Here is a 27269-nt window from a genome sequence, read left to right as displayed (position 1 = left end):
AAGGTATTTCCATGTTGTGTATTATGCATTTACACTGCAATAAAATAATAATAATAAATAGGATGTCCAAGAATAATAAACCACAATAATTATAAAATAATAAATAACATGTTGGCAAAAATAAACCAACAAATTAGTTATTTCATAACCCAACAGTTGAGTTAAACTTGTAACCCAATATATGGGGTTAAAATGACCCAACAATGGGTCGGTGCTAAAGTAACCCAGCATTGGGTTATTTGTTGGGTCAATTTTAACACAACTGTTTTTAGTCAGTACAGGTTTGGAATGACACAATGGGTGAGTAATTCCCCTCATCCTCACTATTCTGTATCAATGCACAGCTGTTTTCCATTACAAGTTACAAGGTGGATATTTTAAGGGTCCAATGAGTCCAAACTAAGGCAAAAGTACCACAATGCACTTGTTCGTCATAAAGCAATAAAGTACGTTTCACTTGCAGAAAGTATGCTAAGCACAGCTGGCAAATTCACAGAACGTAACATTCGACTGGCTTATATTTTCCTTCAATGGTGTCCTCTAAAAGCAAACAGTGCAAAATTGCAAACTTTGCATGATGAATTAAAAAAGATAAATGTAGCATACAGTAGGCTAAGTAACGTTGTAACACAGCTGTGCATACTATGTAGCTAAACTACTTGGGAATATTTTGGTTTGTGCCAAGCATGTTACACTAAAAAAATGTCCAGGTCATATTTCTGTGTAAAAGTCACATGACAAGAAATAAGAGAAATTTTCAGAGGAGTTGTTAGTGGACGAAAATACATTTAACACGGTTTACTTCTACAAAAAAAATGTAGTAACATTATTTGTGTATCATAAAAATTCACACTGAAAACCAATATGTGAAAACACGCTCGACGGCTTTCCCATAGTATGTAAAAATATTTTTGCAATAAATATACAAAAAATATATATATTTAAAAACTAAATTAAATTATAAATTGATTTCTCCCAGTTTAAAAGTTAAAATTAAAGTTTAGAAGTAAATATAACAAATTTACTTCCATAGAGTAAAATTATGTCATTTTCAAAGTCAAACAATGATTAAGGAAATAAAACAAAAATTACTTAATAATGAAAAAATAAAAGAAACATTACATACATATAAAAAATTTAACTAAACCTTATGCAGTGTTTCCCCTAGGTTTACGGCTTTGGGGGGATGTGGTCTCTATATTTTTTTGCGGCAGAGGTCCGGACAATTCTTTTTTTAATAAATAATATTTAATCAATCAATCTAATGCAGGGCATGCGTCTTTTCTGTATTAAAGACTCGGAGCAGGAGAGCGAATGTTGCCATTTTCACCACCCTAGGAGCGTTTAAGCGTTTAAAAATGACAATATTTTTATTTACATTTCAGGTAGTTGACGCGACATATTTTCCCACACTCGCTCTCTGTCCACTGGTGGGAGTGTGCTTACCTGTACATGTGCACGCACGTGTCTCTGTGTGCAAGAGCATGGGGGCGAAACTCGTTACGGAGAGCAGAGTGGAACTGTAAAGGCGCGACCATGTAGAAACAGAAATGCCTATGCCGCCATGTAAATAAGATAAATAACATAATGCTATTTAGCTTGTTTAATACGAGAACAAGGTATAGACATGTTATATAGGAAAGGTAACCTTAAATTACTTCTGTTGTGATCTGGCGCTATGTAAAAAATAAAATTAACTTGACCTTCAAGGGGGGCGGGAGGTGCGGGGCGCCCCCCTAAAGCAATGGTAAGGGAAACACTGTTACGGCAAACACAGATGACACTGTCATAGCCTTGAGTAGTCATTCATAAAGAGAGAAAGAAAGAGATTAAAACGCGTCAACTATGCAGAGGGAATATTATCTTAATCTGAAAACATTTAGTTCCAGTAGATGTAGCCTTTAGATTTCCCCTCTCACGAAGGGGCTCTGGGAAGCCCTGTATGTACAGTCACTCCAGTTATCACAGCCAATGGGTTGTGAGTACTGTCTATTTCTTGTCGTCCCTCCATCCCTAAGATCTTAATAAGCAAACCAAAAAAGAAAAGCGAGAGACAGAGTAAGAGAGATCTTCCATTACTTTTTCAAGAAACAACCTCACAAGCCTGCTACCCGCCCAAGCCAGACTGATCGCTATCTGCAAGCACCATTGTGTCTGCGCCGCGCTTGTTTTGCTTTGCGCGTACGGAGGTAGGCGCTCCAGGGTCCCTTCATGAGCAACAACGCTTCGACATTACGCCAAGCAAAGCTTGGTTTGTTTTCTGTAAATGTACAGTACGAAGTTTGTAAAACGCAACATGCACCCTCAAAGGGTGAGCGTAGGCTGTTTTAAGCTACGGGGCTTTATTTCGGGCCGAGAGAACGTGACACATATTTCACAGAGTGGCTGTCTGCTTTCAGTTAGGCAACAATAATTACAGCTTCCAAAAATAAAACGTGAGGCCATACATTTCGACTGCTGTTTATATCTGCTCAACAGCTGGTCATTTATTGTTTCACAAACTGCCTCAGCTGTTGCCTGAACCATTGAGGGTGAATAAAGAGAAGAGGACAGGGATAATTAAAAGCAGCCAATAACGATCGAGAAATCGTTGATGGCGAAGAAAAACAATAGGCCAAAACACGGAAAGAGAAACAGTAACGACAACAAAAGAAACTGTTGTGAACTTTTAGCTCGGTTTTCTGTTGACACTAGATATGGGGCCAACTCTCTTTCTCCGTTTTTTTGTCTTTAAGTTTACCGTGATGCCTTCCCTTTCTTTCCTCTGTGTGCGGCTCAGGGTATCCTGTTTACATACCTCAGGCCAGCACATGAAAGCGGGCGGCTGCAGGAGCCCCCGACCAGACATGTTGAAAAACTGCTCGTACGGGCTTGCCGTGCCCTCGGACCAAAAACAGCACAACAATGTCGGGCTTGTGTAATCACGACACAATCGCTAGGAGAGCTTTTGCTCCTCGCTGGATTTGAGGTGCCACTGGGGGTTGGGAAGGGGGTAGATGGCCACCAAGTGCACCTGCTTTGGAGAGCGACGTCTAAAGCGCATTAGCGCGTAACAGATGGGATTTAGGAAGAAAGCCAAAGCGGAAAAGGATAGGAGGCCCGAACGGGAAGGTGGACGGCCTGTAAAAGATTAACGGTGTATGTAGAGATGGGAATTGTATGGAATCTAACCTTTTCTGGTTACAATTGTCCTTAAAGTGGTTCATAATTTAAAGAGGCACCATCCTCAAATCTAAAACCAGTTGTCGATTCGTAACCATGTCTGCTCCATTGACATAACCTTAGTTTGAGTGTTTCAATTAGGTCAAGTGACATTTTCGGGGAAGACCCAGTGTGCACACCGTTGTAGGCGCAACTGTAAAAAAACGCCATTTAGCCATGCTTAGTACTCGTACACGCCACGTTGCGTAAGCATAACCTGCGTGCGTGTAGCCACTCGGCTTGGGGTTTTAAGTCAACCAATTGGCTTGAGGTGTAGGAGAAGACTTCTGGTTTGGGGTTACTGGTTAATCTATTGGTTTCTTTTTCTTCCCCAGCATTAAAAGAACAACGATATGTTAATTCTGCCTTTCTGTTCTACGACAATAACAACCTCACACAGACCAACCCAGTTTTCACTGATTAAGTCAAGATAGGTTTGTAAAGTGTCTTCGACACAAAGAATGTTAGATAACAAAGATAGAAGGCGAATGCCTCATTCGTGCCCTTTATGATGGAGACAAATTCTTGATTGTCAGTTACTGTCACCACGACTTTGGTGAGATCTTTGGGTGCCGAGAACAGGAGGTCACTTATGTGCCTGCAAACGCAAGAACTGTGAGAAAGGACGAAAGAGCACAAATATTTCTAACCAAAACATGTTAATGAAAAATGAATCGACATGGCTGTTAGTGAACTGTCGGGTTGGATTGAGGTCAGAGGCCTTTTTGATAGTTCTGGGTTTCAACCTTTTTTCATTGTTTTATCAAAGCACAAGTTTTTCTGAAAAGTGAAACTTCGTTATCTTTACTGCGATGGTGCAAGAACAGACATGCCCAAAAAAATGAAATCTAGAACATGTCTACATAGTGGGGGGCCCCTATCACATAACATTGAAAAAACAAGGTGTCATATCAATAATTATTAATGCTTGCGTTACTATCGCTGTTGCTCATTTGATAAAAAGCCACATCTTCCAATATTATAGAAACTTGGGGTTTTGATCTTGTCCAAACACCGCACAAGCACAGAAACACTCTATCAACACACCTTAGAAATCACATGGCATCACCCTAGCAACCACCCCAAAACAACCAACCATTATAACAATTTCTTCACAAAATGTAAAAATCAAGTTTTGAAACTGAAGATTTTACCACATCATACACATACTGTGCACACCTCTTGGCTCAATTGTTTATGTCCTTATTGACTGGTTCTGCATTACTCCAAAGAGCAGGAAATGATCAGATTACTAAACTATCCTACAGAGGAACTGTGTGATGATGAATGAGTCAGTCAGTCAGTGAGTCAGTGACTTGGCCACGGCATTGTTTGGCAGGACTAATACAAAAGAGCTTTTATGACTTTACACCATCGGATCAAAGCCTTTGAATGCTGCCATGCAAAACATGTTGGGCCATTCGACGTTCAATACACATTCATCCCCAAATAAAAAATGAAGGAAAGGAAACAAAGAAAAGAGTAATTTGTCGTATTTATCTAATCTACCTACAGGTCCAATCTAATGGGAATTGGCATTCTGAATAATAAGAGCAGCAAAATAACACATTTAATAAATATATATATCATAAATAAATAATCTTTAAAATATAATATGTCCATCCATACACAATTACTAATGAGAATTTGGAATATGGGGGATGTACTCAAATGGTACAATTATAATATATAATTAAATAAATGATATATCTTTAATTATTTATATACATAAATATTATGCCACTAAACAGAACCGCAAAAATAAAGTTTATTTTCAGTTTCCTGAACGTGCCTCCACATTTTCCAATGGTCAGGAAAAACTGACATACTTCACCTTTAAGGAAAATATAATTTCTTGCTTTTTCTATTGTTAGTGGGGATCCAGACATGTTTTCATTAGATTCAAGCATCCTGGATGTGTGTGTGGAGTCTTAAGAAAACGGGAAGTTTGGACAGTCCTGCTGTGAGAGTGAGAACAGAAAAACGGCAAGAACACTCATACACACACACTTATTCTCATGCCTACATACAGACACCAATCTTTACAAACAAACAAGATCCAAAATGATCACATTCATTTTATTACTTAATAAAAGTTATGTATAATTATGTAAAATGCCAAATTGTCAAAGGACTACAGAATTTCGAACTGACTAAAATCACACTATTGGCTTATATATTCATGCGTGCATTTTTACAGAGAAACAGATCAAAATATATTATAAAATGCAAAATATAATGCACTAGACGGTAAGAAATATTTTTTGCCAGTACACTTTCCCAATTCACCCGTCATCGGCAGGTGTGATCATTTCGGACCCTGCAAACACGCTTTTCACACTGATCTCTAAAGAGAAGGTAAACCGAGCTCCTTTGCTTTGAAACGGTCCACAATCCCTCACCTTCCGCAGCCCCCCCTCGATAAACATGGGACATTTACACACATTCATGATCGGCAGCTCCATGCTGACAGACGGGACTGGCTTAACCCACGCGCGCGCGCACACACACACACACACACGCACGCACGCACACACACACGCGCACACGCACACACACAGACTCCGCCAGACCTTGAGCAGCTCTTTTCTCACTGACAGATCTGCAGCAGTGCTCTCACGCAAGCCCTGCCTCCCCTGAGACGCTTTACTGCCAACAGAAAACACACATACACACACACACCAGACGTCCTGAGAGCGCTTGCGCAGACACACACACACAGTTTCAAAGTTTCCTGTTCACATACACAACTAACGCAAGTCACAAATTCAACACACACAGGTTTAAACGTTCACCATAAAACACACTTTTCACCACCAGACATGACACTAACTTGGCATACGAACCTGACAAAACGCACACAATTTGTTGCCGTCTGTAAACAGGAAATCAAGCCTATCTCTTCCTGTGTGCGTTGCAGCGAGGGCAAAAATGTGTAATGATACAACGCTCATTAGACGGCGAAAACAAGGCAAAGGGTGAGAAAGGGCGGGGAAAGAACGGAAAAGAGCCTTGAGAGGAAGACTGCAGTGTGACAGGCGTCCAGTGACCTCTCGAGTCTGCGCGGACAGGAAACGGTGTCGGGGTCCAAAGAAAACTGCTCGCGCCCACAGGGCTTTCTTTATCGGTCTTGTCTTACAATGCTGATATTGTTCTCGCGCTTGGCTTTTTTCCCCCTTCTTTCTTCCTTCTTGTTAACACCCCTCACGCTAAGGCGCTCTTTTTTTGTTGTTGTTCGAGTGTCATTTTTCAATGACATACAGGAATGAATTGATTTCATCTTTCGTCAGTTAAAAAAAAGGCTGGCTATGATTACAAGATGGAGAGGATTCTGATCTTAAAAAATATTACAAACAAATATTTAAACTTGAATGTTTTAATTCTTCTTTAAAGTGATTCTGGTTAACAACGTTTTTCAAAATAACATTCTTTTGTGTTCTACGAAAGAAAGTCATACAGGTTTGAAATGACAAGAGGGTGAGTGAATGATGACAGAATTTTTATTTTTGGATGAACTATCACTTTAACTAATTTCAAACTAAGGAACCTTTTCACATTTTTAGTGCAGATGACTCAATACGCGTAATGAAACCAAAATGTGCTTTAGCTGTTTGCGCTGTAAAAATTTCGCACAATTTTTAAGACGCACTGCTACGGCGACAAGTTAATATGAATGTTTTTCGCCATTACGGTTTGCTGAACGATGTTTTAAATACTATATTAACTTTTAAAAAGGTGTCCTTTTAAATATTATCGGTCGATCTTTCATGTGTACCGAAAAAGCAGGTGGATGGTAATGTGAGAGCAGTAAACTCTTGAAAATATGCCAGAGAGCTTGTCACCTCAGGTAAACAGACAGTAAAATCTCCTCGTCAACTTGTTCTGTAAACTTTCATTCATAAATGCGGAGGCGGGGCATTGCGATTCTGGTAATTTTCCTCCGCCACTATGCAAGGGATCATTTCCTGATCAGCAAAAGACAACATAGGATGTAAACAGATATAAGCTTAGGTATAAAGGTCGTATTCTTTTGACACACAAGTGCTGCACTTTTATGGTGCGCATACAATTGATAGCGATAGTAGTAACAAACAGCCTAAGAATCATATAGTATACACTGGCGGTTCACTTGGTGTTGCAACGTACCTACAGTGTAAACAAATTAAGGCATTCCATTTTTAAGGACGATCAAATTAGATACTACTTTTATTTTTAAAGTATTATTTTTGGAAGTTGTTTGTTAATTCATCAAAATAAGTTTAAAATAGCCAGAATTTAAAATAATAAAAACATTTTGATTGCACTTAAAAATGTAAGGCAGTAACTTTTTTAGTGTACACTAAAAACTATTTAGCGTTCAAGTGTTCACGTTTTCAAACAGCTTTAGAGATAATGTCGTAATCTGTAACCCAAGTAATCAGGTGCTTTTTAACTTTCACCAAATGATAAGCAAACAAGTAGGTCAATGGAAGCGGTATCCTTGTAAGGTAACCACCAAGAAAATATTAGCTTCTCTATTGCACTGAAATAGTTTTGTTTCTGCAACTCAAGAATCACATCCCCATTATTGCGAGCTACGATAAAACAGTTATGAAAGAGAACAAGCGAACTTGTGAAATGTCTCGATCGTACTTCAAGCCAAAGTGGAAGAGCGTCAGGAAACATCTTTTTCCTTCTCTGAACTCTAGATAATGTTGATCATAAACCTCCAACAAAAGACCGCCTCTTCCTTTCTCACTTTCTCTCAACCACCCATATATCTGCCTCTATTTCGGTCTCTTTCCCTTCACTGTCAACACTAACATTTATGCAGCATTGACATTGAGAAAAACCTCTCAGTCGTCCATAAACCCTTTAAATGCTATTTATCGTAAAACTCGCAAAAATAATGGTATCAGATAGATGCATTGATGCAGGAACGGCCACATTTACATTATCAATGCAGCCATATGTCCTTTATAGACTTTATAATGGGCACAGGCGGATTGTCATCCAACAAAATATGGTATAATCCTAGTGTAATGTCTAAAAATACCAAGTAAATGTTTTGTAGGTGTACTAACCCTAAAGACAACACATATCTTTTTGATAGAGATCAAAGCAGGATGAGTGGGGAGGTAGCAGGCAGGTGAGAAAAAGGAGAAGTTGTGGATTGACGAGTGCAGATGTACGGCGACCCGCCTCAGAAACCGACATTTCCCTTCAGGCGGTTCTTCCCTTCAGGAGAACAGAACAGTCGAGAAACAAACATTGAACTTGGACTGGTATGCAGTATCTGTTGCCATAATCCTGCTAATCAAAAAAGCACCAATGGTACTACTGCGGTATTTTGTAAACATCATGATACCACTATGATTTCTGGAGACAGTATGGCATTCTTGGAAGTACCTTTAAGTATCTTATAAATACAATTTCGGTACCATGGTATGCATCAAAATACGATGGTACAGCTACGGTATTTTGGGGCAAGGATATAAAGACCATCTATATTGCACTGCGATAGAATTTTAGATGAGTACAAAAAAAACTCTTTCTCTTGCACTCTCACCTTCTCTCATTCTGAACATCGAGTACTTCCTGTGTACACAGAGGAAATTAAGCAACACGTTTAACAGGTTTCACTTGGTTAAGACGCAAAGAGATCCAACAGAACATGTTCCAACACATGTGTAAGTACATCAAAGTTCAGGATTAAGATAATAAAAGCTGTCATTGGCTCTTTTTCTCATTCCGCCATCACTGCCCCAGGCGATCACGACACTGCGAAAACCCCCTAACTTTTAAACCAGTCTCAATGTGGACCAACACGTTCATATGTAACGTTTTATGTTTTTAAATTTGGTAAAGAATATATTTACTAGTTGAAGTTTTTTCTTAGGGTTTCAGTTTTTCTAGTCAGGTTTAATTAAACTTCTTTAACGTTAATTTAAAATATCCTAATACCATTATCACATATTGCATCAAACAGCAAGCCAATTGAATCAATACACCCCTATAAAAAAAAAAACATCCAACATAGTTTTTGCTGTTTCCTATTCGTGTTAGCATTTCATTTATCATGAATGACTAACAGACAGGAGATGACTCGTGATTTATTTCCCAGCGCTCTCAAGGTCCCAGTCACTTCCACGCTAACTTTGGCTACCATCTACTGGAACCATTCCAATCCTGCTATGCACAAGCGTGTTTTAGCGGGAAATAACACAAACTAAAAATCTGAATGAGGCAAGTAGCAGCCGCAAGCCAGCGAGCGTTCAGCCTCAACATCTGCTCTAACCCGACCGAGTGATTCATAGTTTCATGCACACTACGAAGAAAACAAACCGTTTGGTGACATGCACATACCGCACGAGTAAAATGAGGGAGCGCGCGTCTGCATGATGCAGTCTGTTTGTAGAACGCTACAACCTGGAATTAGGAGATTGCTCATCGCTGCGAACACATGAATGACTCAAAGATGTCACGGAAGAGCTTTTGTCTTTCTTTGCTCGCCACAATACACATACGTGGTGCCAGGTGAATGAATTACAAGCTTTGTTCATTTCAAATGTATGCCAGGGTTAGGTTTCTCTCAAACCTTCTTGCAAAAGTGGGAATGAAGTTATGCTGGCTCTTTATCATTCTCGGGCCTGTCTCCACTTGAGTTGCCAGTTTCTGTGTTTTGACTGCGAGGATCTTAAAAACTCGGTCTCTGGTTGCTGATAGGCATGATTGTTGATGCTATCGCCGCCCGAAGTGTGGGGCGACACTGCTGTGGTTGTTGTTTTTTACCTTACGAGAGCCCCTCTGGATTAGTTTTGCAGACCTACTGGTTCTCTTTCTTCAGCAGACATACAAAAACTGTTTTAACCACGTGTGGTTGTGCTAGACAAGCTGATGACGGTTGCCACAGTTGCCTGCGTTTCAGACTTTCGAAAGATGTTTATCTAAACCATGAGTCAACAAAGTGAAGCGGTGGATTTGAATGATGAAAAAGCAGGTTTCACATTAGTGGGCGACCTGGTTTGCATAGGAGGACAACTGGGTGATAGAGGTTTTGTGTGCCAGGCTATAAATAGAGTCAGAATCATCTGTATGAGAAATTTCCTCGGGCGAAGCCTTATTATGATGTTATTTCAAGTGAGTGTCTCAGGAATCTGGATGTAGAAAAAAGCTCAATCTATCTGAATACAGCCCTGTATGCAACATGTTATGTTTCAATAGATATCTCATTAGTGGTCCCTTATTAATGTGGTTTGCAAGATAAACTTCAAATAAGAATATGCTGGTTGAGTTGAATCGAGCCTGTAAAAATGAGATGAATGCATTTGTCTCCTAAACTAACACATCAAAGTAACCAGGCATAATGTAAACCTGTGCACGCACAAGCTCGGATTCGGACCCCTGCTGGGTTTTGTTGTTTAGCGGCGAGACTGATGACTACACGACACATCAAAGGTTGGGTCGGGTCATCCGTCGGTGAGGGGAGCAGAATCCTTAATTTCTCTGTTCTTACTTTCCAAAGCCTCTGGTGTCGGCCTCCATTGATTCACGCCAACACAAATATTGACGTTCCGAGTACATCTGTCTTGTCCCGTCAACAAACGAAAGGGCAAGCAAACTCTTATGACCGAGGACAATAGGAGACAGAAAAAAACCCAAACAAAAAACAAATAAGGGCAGGGAAAGTAAAACCTCAAGGAGGACAATGGTGGATGTTGCTTTCATGGCCTCAAAAGTGAAATTGAGCGTTTCAGCGCTGGAGGTCCGACTTGAATATTCAGGTGCACAGAAGCGCTTCTTTTTGTTTTCAGAATCAGCTCTGAAGCAAGGTTATCGAAACAAGTTAAAAATATTTTATTTATAACAAAGCTAAAGCACTAAAACCAGTTTTTGCTTAACGTTAAGCTGAAAAGCAATTTTTTTTGGTACTGGATCAGTGCAAACAAGTCAACTTCCATTGACGGAAACATCTACATGACCTTTTAATCAGCTCTTTACCTTTTTAAAAGAAAATTAAACAAAAGTACATTTTCAATCTTCCTTTCAATCCCCCACCTGCAGCACCGCCATGGCGTGCCGTAATGCCTCAGGGCTCAGAATGCTTCCCCTAAACCCTGCCACCCTCACCCTGCCATTCATTTACCACCAGGAACGTGGCGATCTCTCCCTAGATAAGATGCAGAAAAAACCTGAAGCTCACACAAGCAACAAATAACCATATTTTTTACACGGTTCTTTTCTTTCTCATCGGTTTCCAGGCGTCGCACTTGTTTTAAATCCACCCAAATCTTCCCTAAGGTCAAATGTAACCCAGACTAGTGACACACCACATTACATTTCAGACAAGGATGGTTCTGTGCGGTTTCTCCTCCAGACCTGACCCTCATCAATACCCCACGCTGTCCGAGCCCCAGTGAACGCTGGGAGCGCAGCTCACACAATGCCACGTTTGTGCGCCCCGGCGTGGGACCCAATCCTGCGGTTTTTCTCATCGCAACCTTCCAAATCTTTCAGTCTGTACGACGAGATGATGCCAACAACAGAACCCATTCTCTGGCGGGATGTCTGACCTGCCAGAAGTCAGACGGAGAAGAATTCGTAGCCCGGGGCACGCCTCTCTCGCCGTGACGAAAATAGCCATGCTGATAAAAGAGATACAGTACCCACGTCTTCAAGTTAATACTGTTGAAGTAAAACTGAAAATAGCTCTGTATGGGCCAACTGTGAGCACCCCAAAAAGTGTGAGATGCTATTTCCTGATATTACTGTAATTATTTACAGAAAGCAAATGAAACGATCCAATGCAGTCCAATGTAAACACTAATGTAAAACCAGACTTTAAGACCAATAAGAAGTTGAAAACAAAGAGCAATGCAGGAAAGCGACACAAAAGGAAATAAGACATTTGGCGAGACCCTCTGTGTCTGTATAGCGTCTGTCTACTAAATGTTTCCAATGTCACCTCTCTCTTCCCACAATGCTTTGCGTTTCCTGTTTTATTATATACATCCATTTGTGTCACCCAGTCATGACCGACTGCCTCATTCCATACGTCACGCCTCTCGGCTTCACACTTTTGGTAATACCCAAACATATTTTACAAGATTTTCTTTCATGCCAGCCTCTCAAAAGCGACAAGTGCTCAACGCAGCTGTGAATTTTGCGGGTAGGTCGAAAATAACAAAGTCTTTCTTTCCCGTGCCGTTTCTTCATTTTCTCTTCTACTCTTCCAAAAGTTCCCGATTGTAATTGCTGCTATTTTAGCCGAACAATGAAAGGAAGCTTAGCTGGGGGGCAGTAGGCTGGCACGTTTGAGTCTCTGCCAAGCCTTTGGTGGGCTGTTTATTTGAAGAGACAAAATGAGATGTGAAATGTAATAGGTGGAGGAAAAGACATGATGATGTCCACACAATGCACAGCTAGTTCCTCAAAGGAAAGGGAAGTTTGAGTCAGTGAAACTATTACAGGAGACCTTTGATATGACACCAGGTAAGGCTTTTTACCCCGCACACACCTAGTCTTTTATAAACAGCGATTCCAGAGACGAGGGAATTACCCCAATTTGGATTAAGCAGGCGGTGTGTTTGAATGAGTTCAGACGGGCTTAGCATGACTGAACACAACGGGGGCTCCGGGATGGTGCCAGGAACTCTATGTCGACTGATTCAGCACTTTTCATGCCAAACCGTGCCTGCTTGTCCTCCTTGCCCTCTGATGGTGCCATGATGACTCTTAACATATTTCCCATAAGGCCCTTTCTCTTTTGACAATGGAATTCTATGCATAAATTTCATAGTCAGCAAACTGTTCGAGACACATGCCTGCTGCCATTACCGGGTGCAAAAATGAGACCTGACCTGACAACGGGTTCGTAAAGAAAGGTCAGCGTGGACACGTCTTGAAAAAAGATGTTACAGATTTTTAGGTAAACAGATTAGTTAGGGTTGTCTACGCCTGACAATGTACGCTGGTAAAAATCAAAGTCTACAGACAGATATTGTATGTTAATAACTAACGCAAAGGTTGCATAACACGTTGTGAGGTACACAAGGGTAAATACTGAAAAGCAATGTCTCCTTTTGTTTTGTAATCGTCAAGAAGCGATAACAGAGGACGCCAACACGCATCCTTTGGCCCACTTTCCCTCTATGTACGTGTGTTACGTGGTTTAGCTGAATTTGAAAATGATAAAGCAATATCGGACCGGCTCAAAATGGCCACATCCATTACCAATAAAACTACAAAAATCCGACAACATTTGCAAAACAAACGCATTTACACTTTCTGCAATACAACCAGCTTTGCTCTGAGAATTACTTCCGTCAAGAAGTTTCCCCTTCATATTATTCTTAGTAACCATCTGGATTAAGTCCACCTGTCCACCGAGTTCATCGTGAAATGTTTTGGCGAGGCTATTTTCTCAAGACACGCAAACAAGCAAGCATCTTCTGGCTGAAGATCTAAAGTCAGAATGTATAATTTGGAAAGAAGCACTTAGGAACAGGAAGAGCGAGGTCTTATCGCTGAGCGCACGGCCCTTATCGCTGAGAACCTGGTCCTGAGCCCTTTCATGTATGCCTGCGTGAATCATTTATGAAGCCTTGTAGCCGGAGAAAAAAGGCGAAATGAAAGCGAAAGCACTAGGTGCGATACATTTAAGTAAGTTAAGAACTTGAAACCGAAGGGGACTCGTCATGTGATCGTTCAGCTCCCTAGAAACGTTTCACACAAACAACAAACAACGTTCGCTAAGGTCACAAGTGTACAGTCACATCTTGCATGTGATATGAATCTTTCTTCATTCAAACAAATTCGGCAGAACTACTCAAGATGCATATAAAAAGGGGAAAATATCAAGCCATCAAACTGAGACTGAATCATAATTCTGTGAAGCGGTTTCGCACATTCGGTTTCTAGAAAACCATCAAGGGCGATAAAGGGAATCACTTATTCGGGTACTATATGCCTCTAATGTGGTAAAAGGACCTCAACCAACCCTGTGTTGCAACATTAACCTTATTACGAAGCTATGTATTTTAAAGCAACTGTTAATCAGCTGGTGTACTAATGACACGGGAGTCACGGTTGTGGGCGAGCGGTTACAGCACACGATCTGACATACGGCACATGCACCCGGCTAAATCACAGTTTACATCATTTCCTGTTTGCTACTACGCTAAAAAGCTAAAAAAATTGCCTAAAAAAACACGTCAGTTTAAAATCTGCAAAGAACAACATTTACCACATTTTACTTTAGCAATGACACTCAATTCTGGGTGAAGCTTGATTTTGACAGGAAAAAGTAAATGCGTCAATCAAGAAATAAAAAAGTAGGGCAGAGGTCGAAACATTTTTTCGGGCCTTGATGACATCAGCTGAAAAGTAAAGTGGCTTAAGGAGTGCAGTAAGGTTTTGAAGATAATGAAAAAACGAACACTTGTGGTAACAGTAAGACACAAAACACCTATTAAGAAATGATATTTTCAATCAAATTCAATAAAGCTGATCTTACCGTTAAAGAAGCTTTTAACCTTCAGGTATCCAACGCTGAGTCGGAGCACTGACAGTTTGTCTAGCCGTGCACGGACGTCTTCTGAGAAGGGTAGCAGGTTTGTGAGCTTGTCCAATTCGCCGTTTAAGCGGTCCCTGTGTCGTTTGGAAGGGTTGGATTTTACTCCATCGGGTGGAGGGGGTTTTGGGCTGTGAGGAGAGAGAAACAAATGAAAACTTGGGTTAGATCTCTGCTTATGAATCCTGATGTCACTTTTGTCCGAAGCTAGGTAACAAAAAAATGTAGAGCAACAAAGCAATTTTTTTCTTTCATTGCTTATAAAGAAATTAATACTTAGAAACTTGTCGTGCCTTGTTAGCACATTATAAACTTTCCATTTGCATATATTCAGGATCGCAGGTGACCTTACTGTTTGGAAAGTGTCCAAAACACAAGCTCATAAATAAACAGAGTTTAAAGAGCTGGAGTTTGTGTACGAAACACGGATGACAAGAGCAATTCGGAACTGACAAATCATTTGTTTTGGTTCAAATCCAGCTAAAAAATGTTTAAATAAGGGCCCAGACTGAAATTATTTCTAAGCTCTGTGGCCGTGATATGTCAACATTTCTTAGATGTTCGACTTAATCTCATGAGCACATCTTTGACGCTACCATACGTCTTCTTATCCAACATTCTTATCACAACACAGTGCATTATGGGAATGAGGTATGAGATAAAAATGGTAAACGCATCCATTCGACACGAAATGAAGACCCAAATGTCTATTAGCCTAGACGATCAAATAACTTCCATCATCAGAATCTGGAAGCTCATGAGAGCAAAACAGTATTTAAACAAAGTCTGAAGACTTTCCATTGACTCTTCAGTCACATTTCCCACTTTCCCTTGTTCACTCATTCGTTTCTTGAGCTCTTTCTCTTGTTTGTCTCTCTCGCCTTAAGGCTTATAGCTCATACAAAATATGGCAGATGAAATGCAGGAACCAGACCAGAGCCAAGCACGAAGTGGCAGCAATCTCCAATCTTTCTAATTGAATATGACAGATGTCCTCAAACAGGTCTTCTCAAAATTTAATTTTGGGCCTTGTTCTGTAGGAAAAACAGCATCCCCCACCAGACGCACTGCAATAGCTCCAGGATAAAACTAATGTTTTACATTTAGTCATTTATCCATTTATTGTGAATGTTGTAAACACAGAGACAGACCAAATAATAACTTGGTTTCAGGGTATGTATGTAATGCTTGGAAACACTGAGATGTAGTCAATGTTTATACGCTTTAAACTGCATTATGAAATACCTTTTCTCCCGCATACTTGAAGCATTACACGCGTCTAATAGGCCTTCGCTTATCATCGCTTGATATATAAGTGAGGGTAGGTTTGCAAAGACCCCATCTTACAGTTTCCATAATAAACTTAAGCGGTAGATTTTTATTCATGTGTAAAGTAGCAACAAAACAATGAGACAAAAACTGCTTCCAGGCAAAACAAATGAAAATCCCTTGATGTGTTCACTAGTCTTTCCTGTGTTCAGCTGTTTTCCTAATGAAACAGCAAATAAAATAACAGACTTTATCCAAGTTACGGCTATTGTCCACTTGCTATTTGTTTTCAGGTGGTGTCAGGGGGAAGCATCTTATTGGACAAAAATCTGCGTAGTGCAATATGAGTCATCAACATTTTAGCCCAGGTTTATTATTTGTCGACTTTTGAAAGTACACTAGACCAAACGTCGTTTTTAAAGTAGATGTACTACTGATGTATTTTTAAAAAAGGCACCATCCAAGTGCTTTAAGCCGTTACATGTAAAACTCTGTCAAACAACAACATATTTTAAAACAATGACGTAAAAGACAAATCGTTTTATTTAGCGCTTGCGTCCTGTCCAGCCCTCGATATAAAACCTGTTATATAAGCATGAGCTGTCTTACTGGAATCATAGTCTCCAAAACTATGTCTGTAACTCAACCTCCTTCAGCCTTTTCATTGCCTGCCAGTCGAAGCGGTAACTCTAGCCACCCGAGCCGGACGCTAATTATGTTTTCCCAGAAAGAAAGTAAAACTAACCTCAGAAAAAAGGCCCGCGGGGACAAAAGACCGCGTTCAGCCCCTTCCTTTCCTTTGGAATGGTGGTGTTCATCATTTGTTAGCCTTGCACGGGTTCACCTACTGTACTGTTACATTTCTCATCAGATTTCATATGCGGCATCTGATCGTCTTAATGGAGCGAGCGCGTAAGTGTTATCCCTTTTTCGAACACCATGAACAACTGTTTAAGCTTTTATAGCAGTTACTACAGAAATCTCAAAGTGCCTTCCAAATGCCTTGAAATGTATAGTTTAAATACTTCAATGCAAAAGTAATGCAATGCATGAAAACATCAACTAAGAATAGAGGGCTCTTTGCTGGTCACTTACAGTGTCTCAATCGTAATAATAAATCAATAAAACACAAATAGTGATGGATTATAATGTGACTCATATCTTCATCACATATGAGGTGGTTTTTCTTCAGAGGAGCTTCAATGGCACAAAGTAAACAGTCTTCGTTCAATAACAAGCTCTGCCTCCATCAACAAAGGCCAAATAATGCCTCAACACAGTTCAACCAGCAGTACTAACAAACCAACTAAGCGTAATCCCCTACCGAACATAATGAATTGTTTTCAGCACTATGATGTTTGCAATTACCAATATACTGGCTTTGTTCTATTGGTCTTTGTTTTGTTGCTCACGCTGGAAATACAACCCGAGAGCTAAACCCTTAAACATTCCTCCTCACATTCCGACCGAATTACATCTGCTCGGTAGGAGCGGGGTAAAAATGCGAGTTTCTGCCCTCGGTACCGATTGTGTGGACCTCCCACCATTTACTGTGTTTTTTATTAAGAACATCACTCGTGAGGGAACATCTGAAATCTCTCTCTCTCTCTGTTGCCCTCCTCTCGTGCACAAGCGCGTCCCTGGCCAACCACATGAGGTGTGACATCACGAATGTTTTCCTTCTGCAGGTCCCGACATGCAACACGTCTTCATCTCGCCTGCAATACACAAAGGACCATCTCAAGACTACACTCTTTGTTCTTCTTTTCTCTCCCTGCATTCTGTCATGCTTTCTCTCCCTTCGTTTCTCAAAACGCATGTATGTTTATTTCCTCACTTTATTTTTACGCTTTGCAAACAGCCTAAAAACACCCAACCGGAAAGACTGTTTTAAAGCGTTCGTTGTTGCACGACTGCTTTTTTCATCTGCATCGCGTCGTTCAGAAGGTTGACTGAGGACAACGAGAAGGAACAATCTGAATGCTTTTTTGAGGAAGTTTTGATACAAGTTTTACTACACGTCTCATGGTGCATTACTACAAAGCCGTGTTGTTTTTTCACACTGTCAGAACTGGTCACTTGGAAAGCTGCATGTAGATCTTTACCTCAATCTCAAGCCATCCCCCTCCCAACCAAAGCCCCAACGTTGCCTCTTACATGAAAACAGATCTAAGATCAGAAGGAAAAAAGAGTGAATTCAGCCAAACGCAGTTGTTTTCCACCCGATAAACTCAGCCGAAGCTCAACCGCATCTGGTTTGGATAAAAAAAAACTAGTTGGGGGGGGGGAGTAGAATTAAAATTGGCTCTCATGGCGCGCATACAAAGAATCACACTGCATCAGTTGTTGTGACTGAGAGGGTCAGCCAGGGCTGGCTGATATTTAGAAAATTCACAAGACATGATTACGCCACAAATATAACGAAACATTCTTAATTCTGGGAACACTACGACTGTCTCAATATTTGATTTTCACACCCAGCCCAAAAGTCACCAGGTTCATATTGTCACCATTCTTAGTTCTATTTCTCAAGCTGACCACGGAAACACATGAGCGTCATTCGCAAGCGTCTTCTTTCCTCACACCTTCCTCAAGCCAAGATTTGTGGGGATCTGAAGCGACCAAGAGGCTGAAACGCTAATCCGTGAGGGAGGGGTTGGTGCTGACCCAAATTGCTTTCAGCGCAGATCAAAGCCCAGTTTCAATGTACTGGCTTTGTCCTCAGCCAAAAATACTCATCTCGAAGGCACACTGCAGTAAACATGCCTCTTCTAAGCCGCTTTGACGGGGCGAATGCGACTGGCTTACATCATGGTAGGGACCTTGTCAAGCAAGCAGTTTCTCTGACTTCTTCAATAAACAGACCACCGAACAACAGCGTTTCATGAGTCAGTCATGAATGTCCAAGCCATCTGACTATTATTTACTCACAGTGGACTTTTATGAGAAAATCTGGTTTTAAATTAGTATTTATTTTGCGCACAGTTCAAATTCCAACCTAACGACTGAAGAGTTTCAGGTCAAATCTGTTTGCGCTCAGGGTTTGGTCTAAGCTAATTGTGCAAGCTTGTGAATAAAACTAGCCATTAAGGTGACGGTGAGGTGATGGATACCCTGAATGGCCGTGTCAAGACGATGAACAACGATTTGCCAAGTAAGAAAAAAACGCTCAAAAGAAATTCTTTCATCATTTACTCGCACTCGATTCCAAATATTCTAAAGAATGTTGGCTTTTTCCATACAATGAAAGTGAATGGGGACTGAGGGCTGTCAGTCACAAACAATTTGCCTAACCTTCTTTTTGTGTGTGTTCTGCAGGGGCGAGAAAGTCCTGACAGTTTAACTGCGACCTGACTTGCGACTATGAAAACAACGAGGGCAAGTAAATGATGAGAGAATTTTCATCTTTAGGTGAACTGTCCCTTTAAGACCGTTCCACTTGTTCACACGACTTACTCAAAATGAGCAATTCTTTGACATTAAATGTGCCACTGAACTGTGCACAACGAGACCAGGAACGTGTATCGTAAACAGGGTCAACTTTCATTTCGCACAGACATTAAATACAACCCGCCCAGTCGACGCTCCAGCTGCAGTTGAGGTTTTCAGCAGAAGGTGAGCCGGTTTATTTCTCGTGCCTGTGTTTTTGCACAGATTAGGAGTGATGAAATCTTGAGAGAGAGAGAGAGAGAGAGAGAGAGAGAGAGAGAGAGAGAGAGAGAGAGAGAGAGAGAGGTTCTACTGTTCTACAACATTCCAACTTCCAGCAGTCGCGGTGTGAAGCCAGGAGTCCGGTTACACTGCCTCTCAATACCCCCTTTGTGTCAGAAGCAGACGTTTGGCTCTACCAGTACCTCACCACGCTACCGGATTGTTTTAACATCTATCAGCACGCTAAAACACACGCTGGCGTTCAAACTCCAATAAGCAGCTATTCTGAAGTGTGGACATACCGTGCAAAGGTCGCCCTTCTTCTGCGCCAAGGACAGGCGTAATATACACACAACCCAGTGGGTGGGCCCGACGCCGCTGTCAACAGGTACAAGCTCCATGCCACGGTGCTCTTATGAAAAGCATTTGTAAGGCACACAACAAGGTGTAAATTTGTTTTACACAAACCATGTCTTTCCAGCATATGTGATATAAACCATAAAAGCGCTAAAATGTTAGTAAAGAACAACAATATTACCAAGAAAACTACATTAGTCCAGGGGGCTCTTGTATAAAAGTTTGCATAGATTTCATCCTTAATGTGCACATAATCAAGTTCATTTTTATAAATCCTGATTTGTGCATGAAACTTGCAACATTTATACATTAGGCCCCAGGTACTTATGCATCCCATATAAAAATGTTGCGACAATAAAGAGCGATTTTACCTAAAATTACACTAAAATAGTCAGCTTGATTAAATCAATTATATCTCCATTACACCTGACAATACAATACATTTTTACAATGCACTGAGTAATGCAAATTACACGAATCGCCATTGATGCATGAATAAAGGAAAAAAGGATTAACACAACTTTCATCTTTTTTCAAAACAAAATGATGGCTAATTATTCCCAATCTCTTTTTAAGTGAAACCAGTCAATATCCCAGAGGTGAATCACCACTTTTGTTTGGCATGTTGAATTTGTGTTGTCATATAAAGACAAAGACAAGTAAAGATGACAGTCACACAGACTTGTGGGTAACTGTCAAAGATAATCACCTATTGAAGTTGGTATGCAAGCCTGAATGCTAAAAATTGGCAACTGCGGATGTCATGCATCAGAGGGTTAAAATGCAAATATCTTGAAATGCTGCTTGTAAAAATAATGCGTTTGCATTTTTAGGATTGTAATTCATACGTCTATGTAAATTGCACATTTATGTAATCCAGGAAACCGAAGATCTGACTGCAAAATGGGACTTCGAAATCAGACAAACATATTTCAACACGTGCAACACATTAAGCAGCCCTAGTTCTAGCATGTCATAAACTTTTAACTGTAACATTTTCTGCCTGCTAAACTGTATGAAAATCCATAAAAGCAGCATCCACACGCTTCTTAAGCAACTCAAATCTGCGCTTGGCTTTTCAGCCAGTTCCACAACAGTTGCGTAAGAGTTTGCGTGACTTAAAAGTATGTTAATTTGAGGAGGGGGGAGCGAACGAAAAAAGTAAAAAAACTCTGTTCTCATGATGTGAAAAAAGCCTATATCAGATTACAATAACATACTCCCCCCGGCTCACCCCTCCCTCGTGTAAGCATCGCGTGAGAGCGCCGCCAACTCTCGACTTGATTATGATTAATACAAGAGTACTGTTTCCATGCCAGACCCAAAACTATACACACCAAGCCCGAATCTTAAGGTGTCCCGACGAAGTCTGGGAGCCCCCGGTTACAGAACTGGGTCAAATTCAGATTCGCTTTTGTTTGCAATGCAAACAACGAAACTGCTCTTAGAATCGCCAGAAAGTCCCAAATCACCTCAGGGAAATTTAAGGAAATTCATTTAGCAGAGGACAACCACGAGTGTACGAGAGTAATGTCCAGCATAACAAAATAAACATTGATACTGTACCTCCAGCTGCTACATTTCATTATATCCTAAACAAGAAGCTATATCGTATTAAATAATACACACAAACACTGCAAGAACCGCGTTGCAACTACTTCATTTTCACGACAGCGTTATCTGTATGAAACCATACATGAATACGACTTTAACTAAGTTTTACGACGTAATACGCACATATTTCAACAAGGAAATGTAAATGACACATTGTATTCTTTTCATTGTCATGATGTTATAGAATCGACACGTTGTGATATAAACGTTAAATACGCGTTCTCTCGATGTTTCTATTACACCGACTATATAACCTTGGTGCACGAGACAGGCAGGCGCGCTTTGAACTTGAACGCGAGACTTCCCACAAATACTCACATTTTCTGAACGGGCTTCTTACGCTTCTTGACCGCATATGTGCCGATACCCCCCGACATGGTTGTCTGGTTTCTGTGAGACAAGTCTTTAAAATATGACTAGCAATAACCGCTTTCTTTAAAATGTCGATGAAAGTGTGCGTTGTGCAGCTCGTCCGACTAGTAAATCCTCTCACAAGGACAAAACAAGAGGCGAATATTTCCAGTCGGGTGTAATTCCTGTCCTCGGCACTACTGTATACCGAAAGCAGCTTAAAAAGAGTGCGAAAAGTTTCCGAAAGTTTTCATGCTCTATGGCGGATGGCAATGGCGTGAGTTGAACAAATTTTCCTTCTTCCTTTTTAATTTTTTTCGAGCTGTCATTCTCTAGTGGCTCCAAACAACCAGTGCAAGCAGCTGATTAGCTAGAGTTTCCATGCGCTAACCAATCAGAAGCTTCGGTTTGGTCTAGCGCGCTAGGCAGGTAAGCTTGTCGCTGCGTGATTGGTTGGAAACGTTTTCAGGAAATCCTAAACTAGTAGCGCTTTTAAGGTGGACCAGAGAGAAATACGAGCAGCAGCGCTGGTCTCTCTCACTCGTGCAGTTTGATACAGTTACAGATTGGATCGCTGCCTTGTTAAAAGGTTGTAATTAAAGTTTATTTTTATACACACATATGAAAGCTTGCGTTATGGAACGCGAATGTGTTCGAGTAAAAAAAAAAAAAAAAAGGCGGAACGAAAAAAAAACCCAAGGCGCACCAAGACACGTTTCAAACTCTAAATAGTGTGATTAACACAATAAGTGGTCGTTTACTGTAATTACTGAAAGTGTCCTTATTTATACTTGATGTATTATTTTGCATATGTAGTTTTTATGCGTGTTGTAGTTACTGTAACTGTTGTTTAAACCTTTTCTCTTTCATTTTTTGAAACAAAAACTAGTGCATCCCCAAAACATTTGTACACCCTAACCACACCCACAAATTGTTTGTGGGCCACATAAACCTCACTATCAAATATAATGTAGTCAATTAACAATCCAGTTACTAATCACCTAAAGAAATTAAATTATGGGTTTTATTGTCCAAATATACATTGTGACAGAAAGTTAAGTATACATATCATATGATTCTGTTGTATAGCCTAATAAAATGTATATTAAATGTATAAATCATATGGTTATATATAAAGAGAAGGAACATGTTAAATGTAACTTCATACTGTCACGGCTGTAAAAGCACAATGCATGCAGCTTTAAGAGCAATCTGTCAGTTTAGGTTGCCTAAGCAGATAGGATGTGCCTCGGGCCTGTTTTACCCACAGAAGATTTCTCTGCTTTTTTAATAGCTCGCTCATTGTGCGTGTGTGGCTGAGTGTGTGCTTTGTGGACATGCCTGTTATGGTGTCTGCAATCACTTGCTCTACAAGTCAGGTTTCTGTGTCTTCACTTTAGGTATTGTCTTCTCATACATTGTTTATACAACTAAAACCCGGAAATACACACACGCACACATAAAATGGACAGACGGAGAAGGATGGAGGGTGGGGGATGAGTTCAAAAACTGGAACGTTTTCAACAATCCAATAGGAATACAATGCCCTGTTGTTCTTTAAACCGCTGTAAGGAGTGGCTGCTTTGTGAAATCTTTGGAATCAAGGCCCGACACTTTTTGAACATGCACCAGAAATGTAAAGAGATGTGCAAGTGTAGCGTTATCTTTCTCATACTGGCAAGTGGCCAATGTTATTAGATCAACAGATTTACGAATCGTATGCTGCTATTGTTTATCAGTAATGTTAATCGGTGGCTGGTTATACCTGAGAAAAGTCAAAGTGACTTTTGGCCTGGTGGACGAACATTGTGTAAAAATTCTAGACACTTTACATTGTAGAAGGGATCCGAAATAAGAATGTCAAGGACTGTTCTTTGTTTTTTATCTCTGTTTGTTTTTCTTTATTTGTTTTGTGTCGGTTGTACGGTATAATATAAAAGAAAAAAATGGCACTCCAGCAACCACATAGCAACATGCAAAAATACTCATAACATTTTATCAACCGTATAGCAACGTCCGGGCAACCATGTAAAAACAGTACTTCATCAGTGGCGAGTGTGAGTTTGGTATCCGTTTGTCCGACCAATGGAAGATGAAAAATGTGCTTACGTTTCCAATTGACACTAGTGGTGCAGAAATAACACACATTTTGTCAATGTTCATGTAACCCGAAGCCCAGCATTCCACTTTAATTATAAGAATAATTGAACTCACTTCCAATGTTTAATTTCCTTAAGAATACAGTGGAACTGTTGCTCGCGCCAGCATGTGTGGGAGGTTTCCAGTCACCGCTCATTAGGTCTGTGTATGACAAAGGGATTTTCTTTTCCATAAAAAAGCAGTATCGGTCTTCCGTACACAGTTTACACTTCGGTGATTTGTCAGCCGGGTGTTTGAAAGTCCGGTCGTGCAGCGAGGGGTAAAACAGATGCAGAATCAGACGCGGTTTGAGACTGCGATTTTCAGTCATGATGTAGGCCTATTTAAACATTCAGAAGGAGGCCCAACCTTGAGAAAGTAATTTTGAATGTAGCCAAGTTAAAAAATTAGCCATTTAGTAAATGGGTCATTTAAAAAGCGAATAATGAAAGTCTTCAGGGTGTACTTGAAAAGAAAAGGGTAATTAAAAGAATGTCAAAATTTACCATAGTAACCTGAGCTTTTAACCGAGGGTACAGTACATGCTATGACAAGCATCACTTTTTATGAATGCTCATACTTAAGGGTTAAATTACCAGAATTTGAAGAAAAAATGATATTATATTAAGATTTGGCGATGGATTCCCATGACTTGCCCATGAGGAAGCCACCTAGCAACACCCTAGCAACCACTTAGCAACACCTTAGTATTGTCCTGCATGGTCAAACACTCATTTTTAGGAAAATTAATGACTAGCAACAACAAAGCTGTGGTCATGTAAAATTAGACACGATTTTCATTAGTAAATAAATAAAAAAGAAACAATACGACAGATTCTGAAAGCTCACTCTGTTAAAAATGACAAACCAATCATTTATTATGTAGGCCTAATATTCTGACACTGTTAAGTGAAGAGTGGAAAAAAGTGAAAAAAGTGAAAAGTTAAAAAAAATCCATAACCTGAATTCATAACCCTCAATTGAGTTTGCACAAATGGTTATGGGTTTGATTTCCAAGGAACACATATAATTATGACATAATTGTTCAAAGATTTTAGTTAATTTGAACATTTTTCAATATTACAGTATGTACAGTCCGTTGCCCTTTTGCTTCAATGGCGGCATGCACTTGAGATGGCACACACATTTTATCCACAGGTTTGTACAAAACCCTGAAAATCCGTCTAGACCCGGCATGATTTGAGAGCTTGCAAAATACATCTTATGTGTTCCATGGTAGCAAGAAAATCTGACCTTATACAAAGGACATGATCGGAGGTCAATGTCACAAATCTGCTTATTTGATCAGCCACCTAGAAATAGCATTCTAAATATTTCTTCTGCATTTTACGTCATGACGTTTCTTTGTTTTCAATTGTATAAAATCCTAAAAACGCTTTGTTTATTTGCGAGTTAAATGAGATTTGGAGTCGTGGCCTCAGACGTTGCCACCCCACTGTCTCTGTATTATAATATTCCGTATGACTGCATTGTCTAAACCCAGAACTGATATCATCTCTATGTGCTTTTAATGTGATGTTATCATTTGTTCTCTTTTAAAAGATGTTTCTCCTTCCAAGGTCTAGCGCTGACATCAGGCCGTGATTTGGTTACCCTGCACGTCCAGCGCAAACACACACACACAAATGCGTGGACCCACTAGCATTCTCATAAATACACAAACGCACACCCTTGGACAACATCACAAAAGCATTGGTCACACTCCAGTGAGTCACCTTTAAATAAAACAGCCAGGCCAACGAATCCAACCCTGAGAAGAGATGTGTGGTCTGTTTACCGCAGCGATAGCATGAGAATATAAACACAAAATCACCATTAGAACATGTAAACACGGTTAAACGTTAAGTGAACTCCACATCCCGTTTAAAACCAATACGTCACGTATTTCACCGCAGATACAGTCACACCTAACCAGTCTCCAGTTTCCTTCAAACTGAATAAGGAGTGTGACTGAAGTGGATTGGCAAAGAGAGCGAGACCCAATCAAACTGGACCCGGATACCTGGAAAAATACAAAGCTTTGTTTATGCCAGTGATAGGGATCTGGCGTAAATGAATATAAGCTCCGCCCACCATCCCTCCCAAAGGCCCTCTGAGGTAAACATAGATCTTGAAAGGAGCTCAAGTGGATGACTATATAAAAAATGACACACAACCTAAAATAAAACAAATGTTTCTAAATGTTTTGGGGCTTTGTAATGTGTTAAGATAAAATATAGTGAACACAGAAAACACAGAAGGCGGCATTAGCCGAAACGTCTGTGTCTTTGTCCCCGATGATGGAATAAAACAAATACGTTTGTATCTCTGTGAGTGCGAATCATTTTGTATTAAGAAGATAAAAGATATAAAAATAAATTAAATGAACTAACCTTTTTATTACATTTTGGATTACATTTGTCTGTTTTTTTACTTTTTTCATTAATCTTGCTTTGATAGATTAATGATGGGACAATCATTTTTAGTTACCCTCATCTGTAGTTTACCCAAAATGTAACATTCTGTCTTTTACTCACCCTCATGTTGCTCCAAAACTTCTTTCTTCTGTGGAACACAAAGGGTTAATTTTTACTTTTTCGTTATTTTTCTGCCGTAAACAAAATGAAACATCCAAGTATAAAAGTTGAAGCTCAATATAATGCATTTCACATTCAATACAAACCTCACATTTACATTTATTTTACATTGACATGTATTCATTTGGCAGACGCTTTTATCCAAAGCGACTTACAAGTAGGAGAGCATATAACATTTTGTCAACACGCTAAACAGTACCGTTAGTTTACAAGGCCATGCTACTAGGAGGATTAAAACTGGAGGAAGCAAGGGAGAGAATGAACAACAAGATTTTTTCTTATTAGACACACAAGACTAGTCAAATGAATGCGGAACAGGTATGTTTTGTGCTGTTTTTTTGAAAGTTGTGAAGGATGCTGCAGTTCGGGTGGAGGCTGGCAGTTCATTCCACCACAGGTGAACCGAATGAGTAAAGGTTTTTGCAGGTGGTGTTCAATTGATGGGTGGGCGGTATAACCAGGAGTTCTGTCTTGGAAAGGTTGAGTTGTAGGTAACCTCCGGCTCACGAAAGTCGTAGAAGCACGCATACATGCAAAAA

The 27269-nt window shown here is 40.1% G+C and overlaps 2 protein-coding genes across 2 annotated transcripts in view; one reads left to right on the top strand and one right to left on the bottom strand.

Annotated features, from left to right (window-relative positions):
* The window catches only part of ahr2 (aryl hydrocarbon receptor 2), a 50930-nt gene extending 28634 nt beyond the window's left edge, over nt 1-22296 (bottom strand). Inside the window, exons 1-2 of the mRNA XM_057325058.1 lie at nt 21962-22296; nt 14696-14883 (exon numbers count right to left, since the gene is read on the bottom strand). Coding sequence (XP_057181041.1) covers nt 14696-14883; nt 21962-22020 — 247 coding nt within the window. The 5' untranslated portion in view covers nt 22021-22296. The remainder of the gene's footprint in view (nt 1-14695; nt 14884-21961) is intronic.
* LOC130548350 (mucin-4-like) overlaps nt 20047-27269 on the top strand; it is a 60639-nt gene continuing 53416 nt past the window's right edge. The window contains exon 1 of the mRNA XM_057325057.1: nt 20047-20060. The gene's annotated coding sequence lies outside the window, so the exon portion shown is untranslated. The remainder of the gene's footprint in view (nt 20061-27269) is intronic.

Source organism: Triplophysa rosa, linkage group LG25, assembly GCF_024868665.1.
Source record: "Triplophysa rosa linkage group LG25, Trosa_1v2, whole genome shotgun sequence".
In the NCBI taxonomy this organism is placed as follows: domain Eukaryota; kingdom Metazoa; phylum Chordata; class Actinopteri; order Cypriniformes; family Nemacheilidae; genus Triplophysa; species Triplophysa rosa.
The sequence above is the reverse complement of the archived record's forward strand: the minus strand, read 5'-3'. Positions and strand labels throughout refer to the sequence as shown.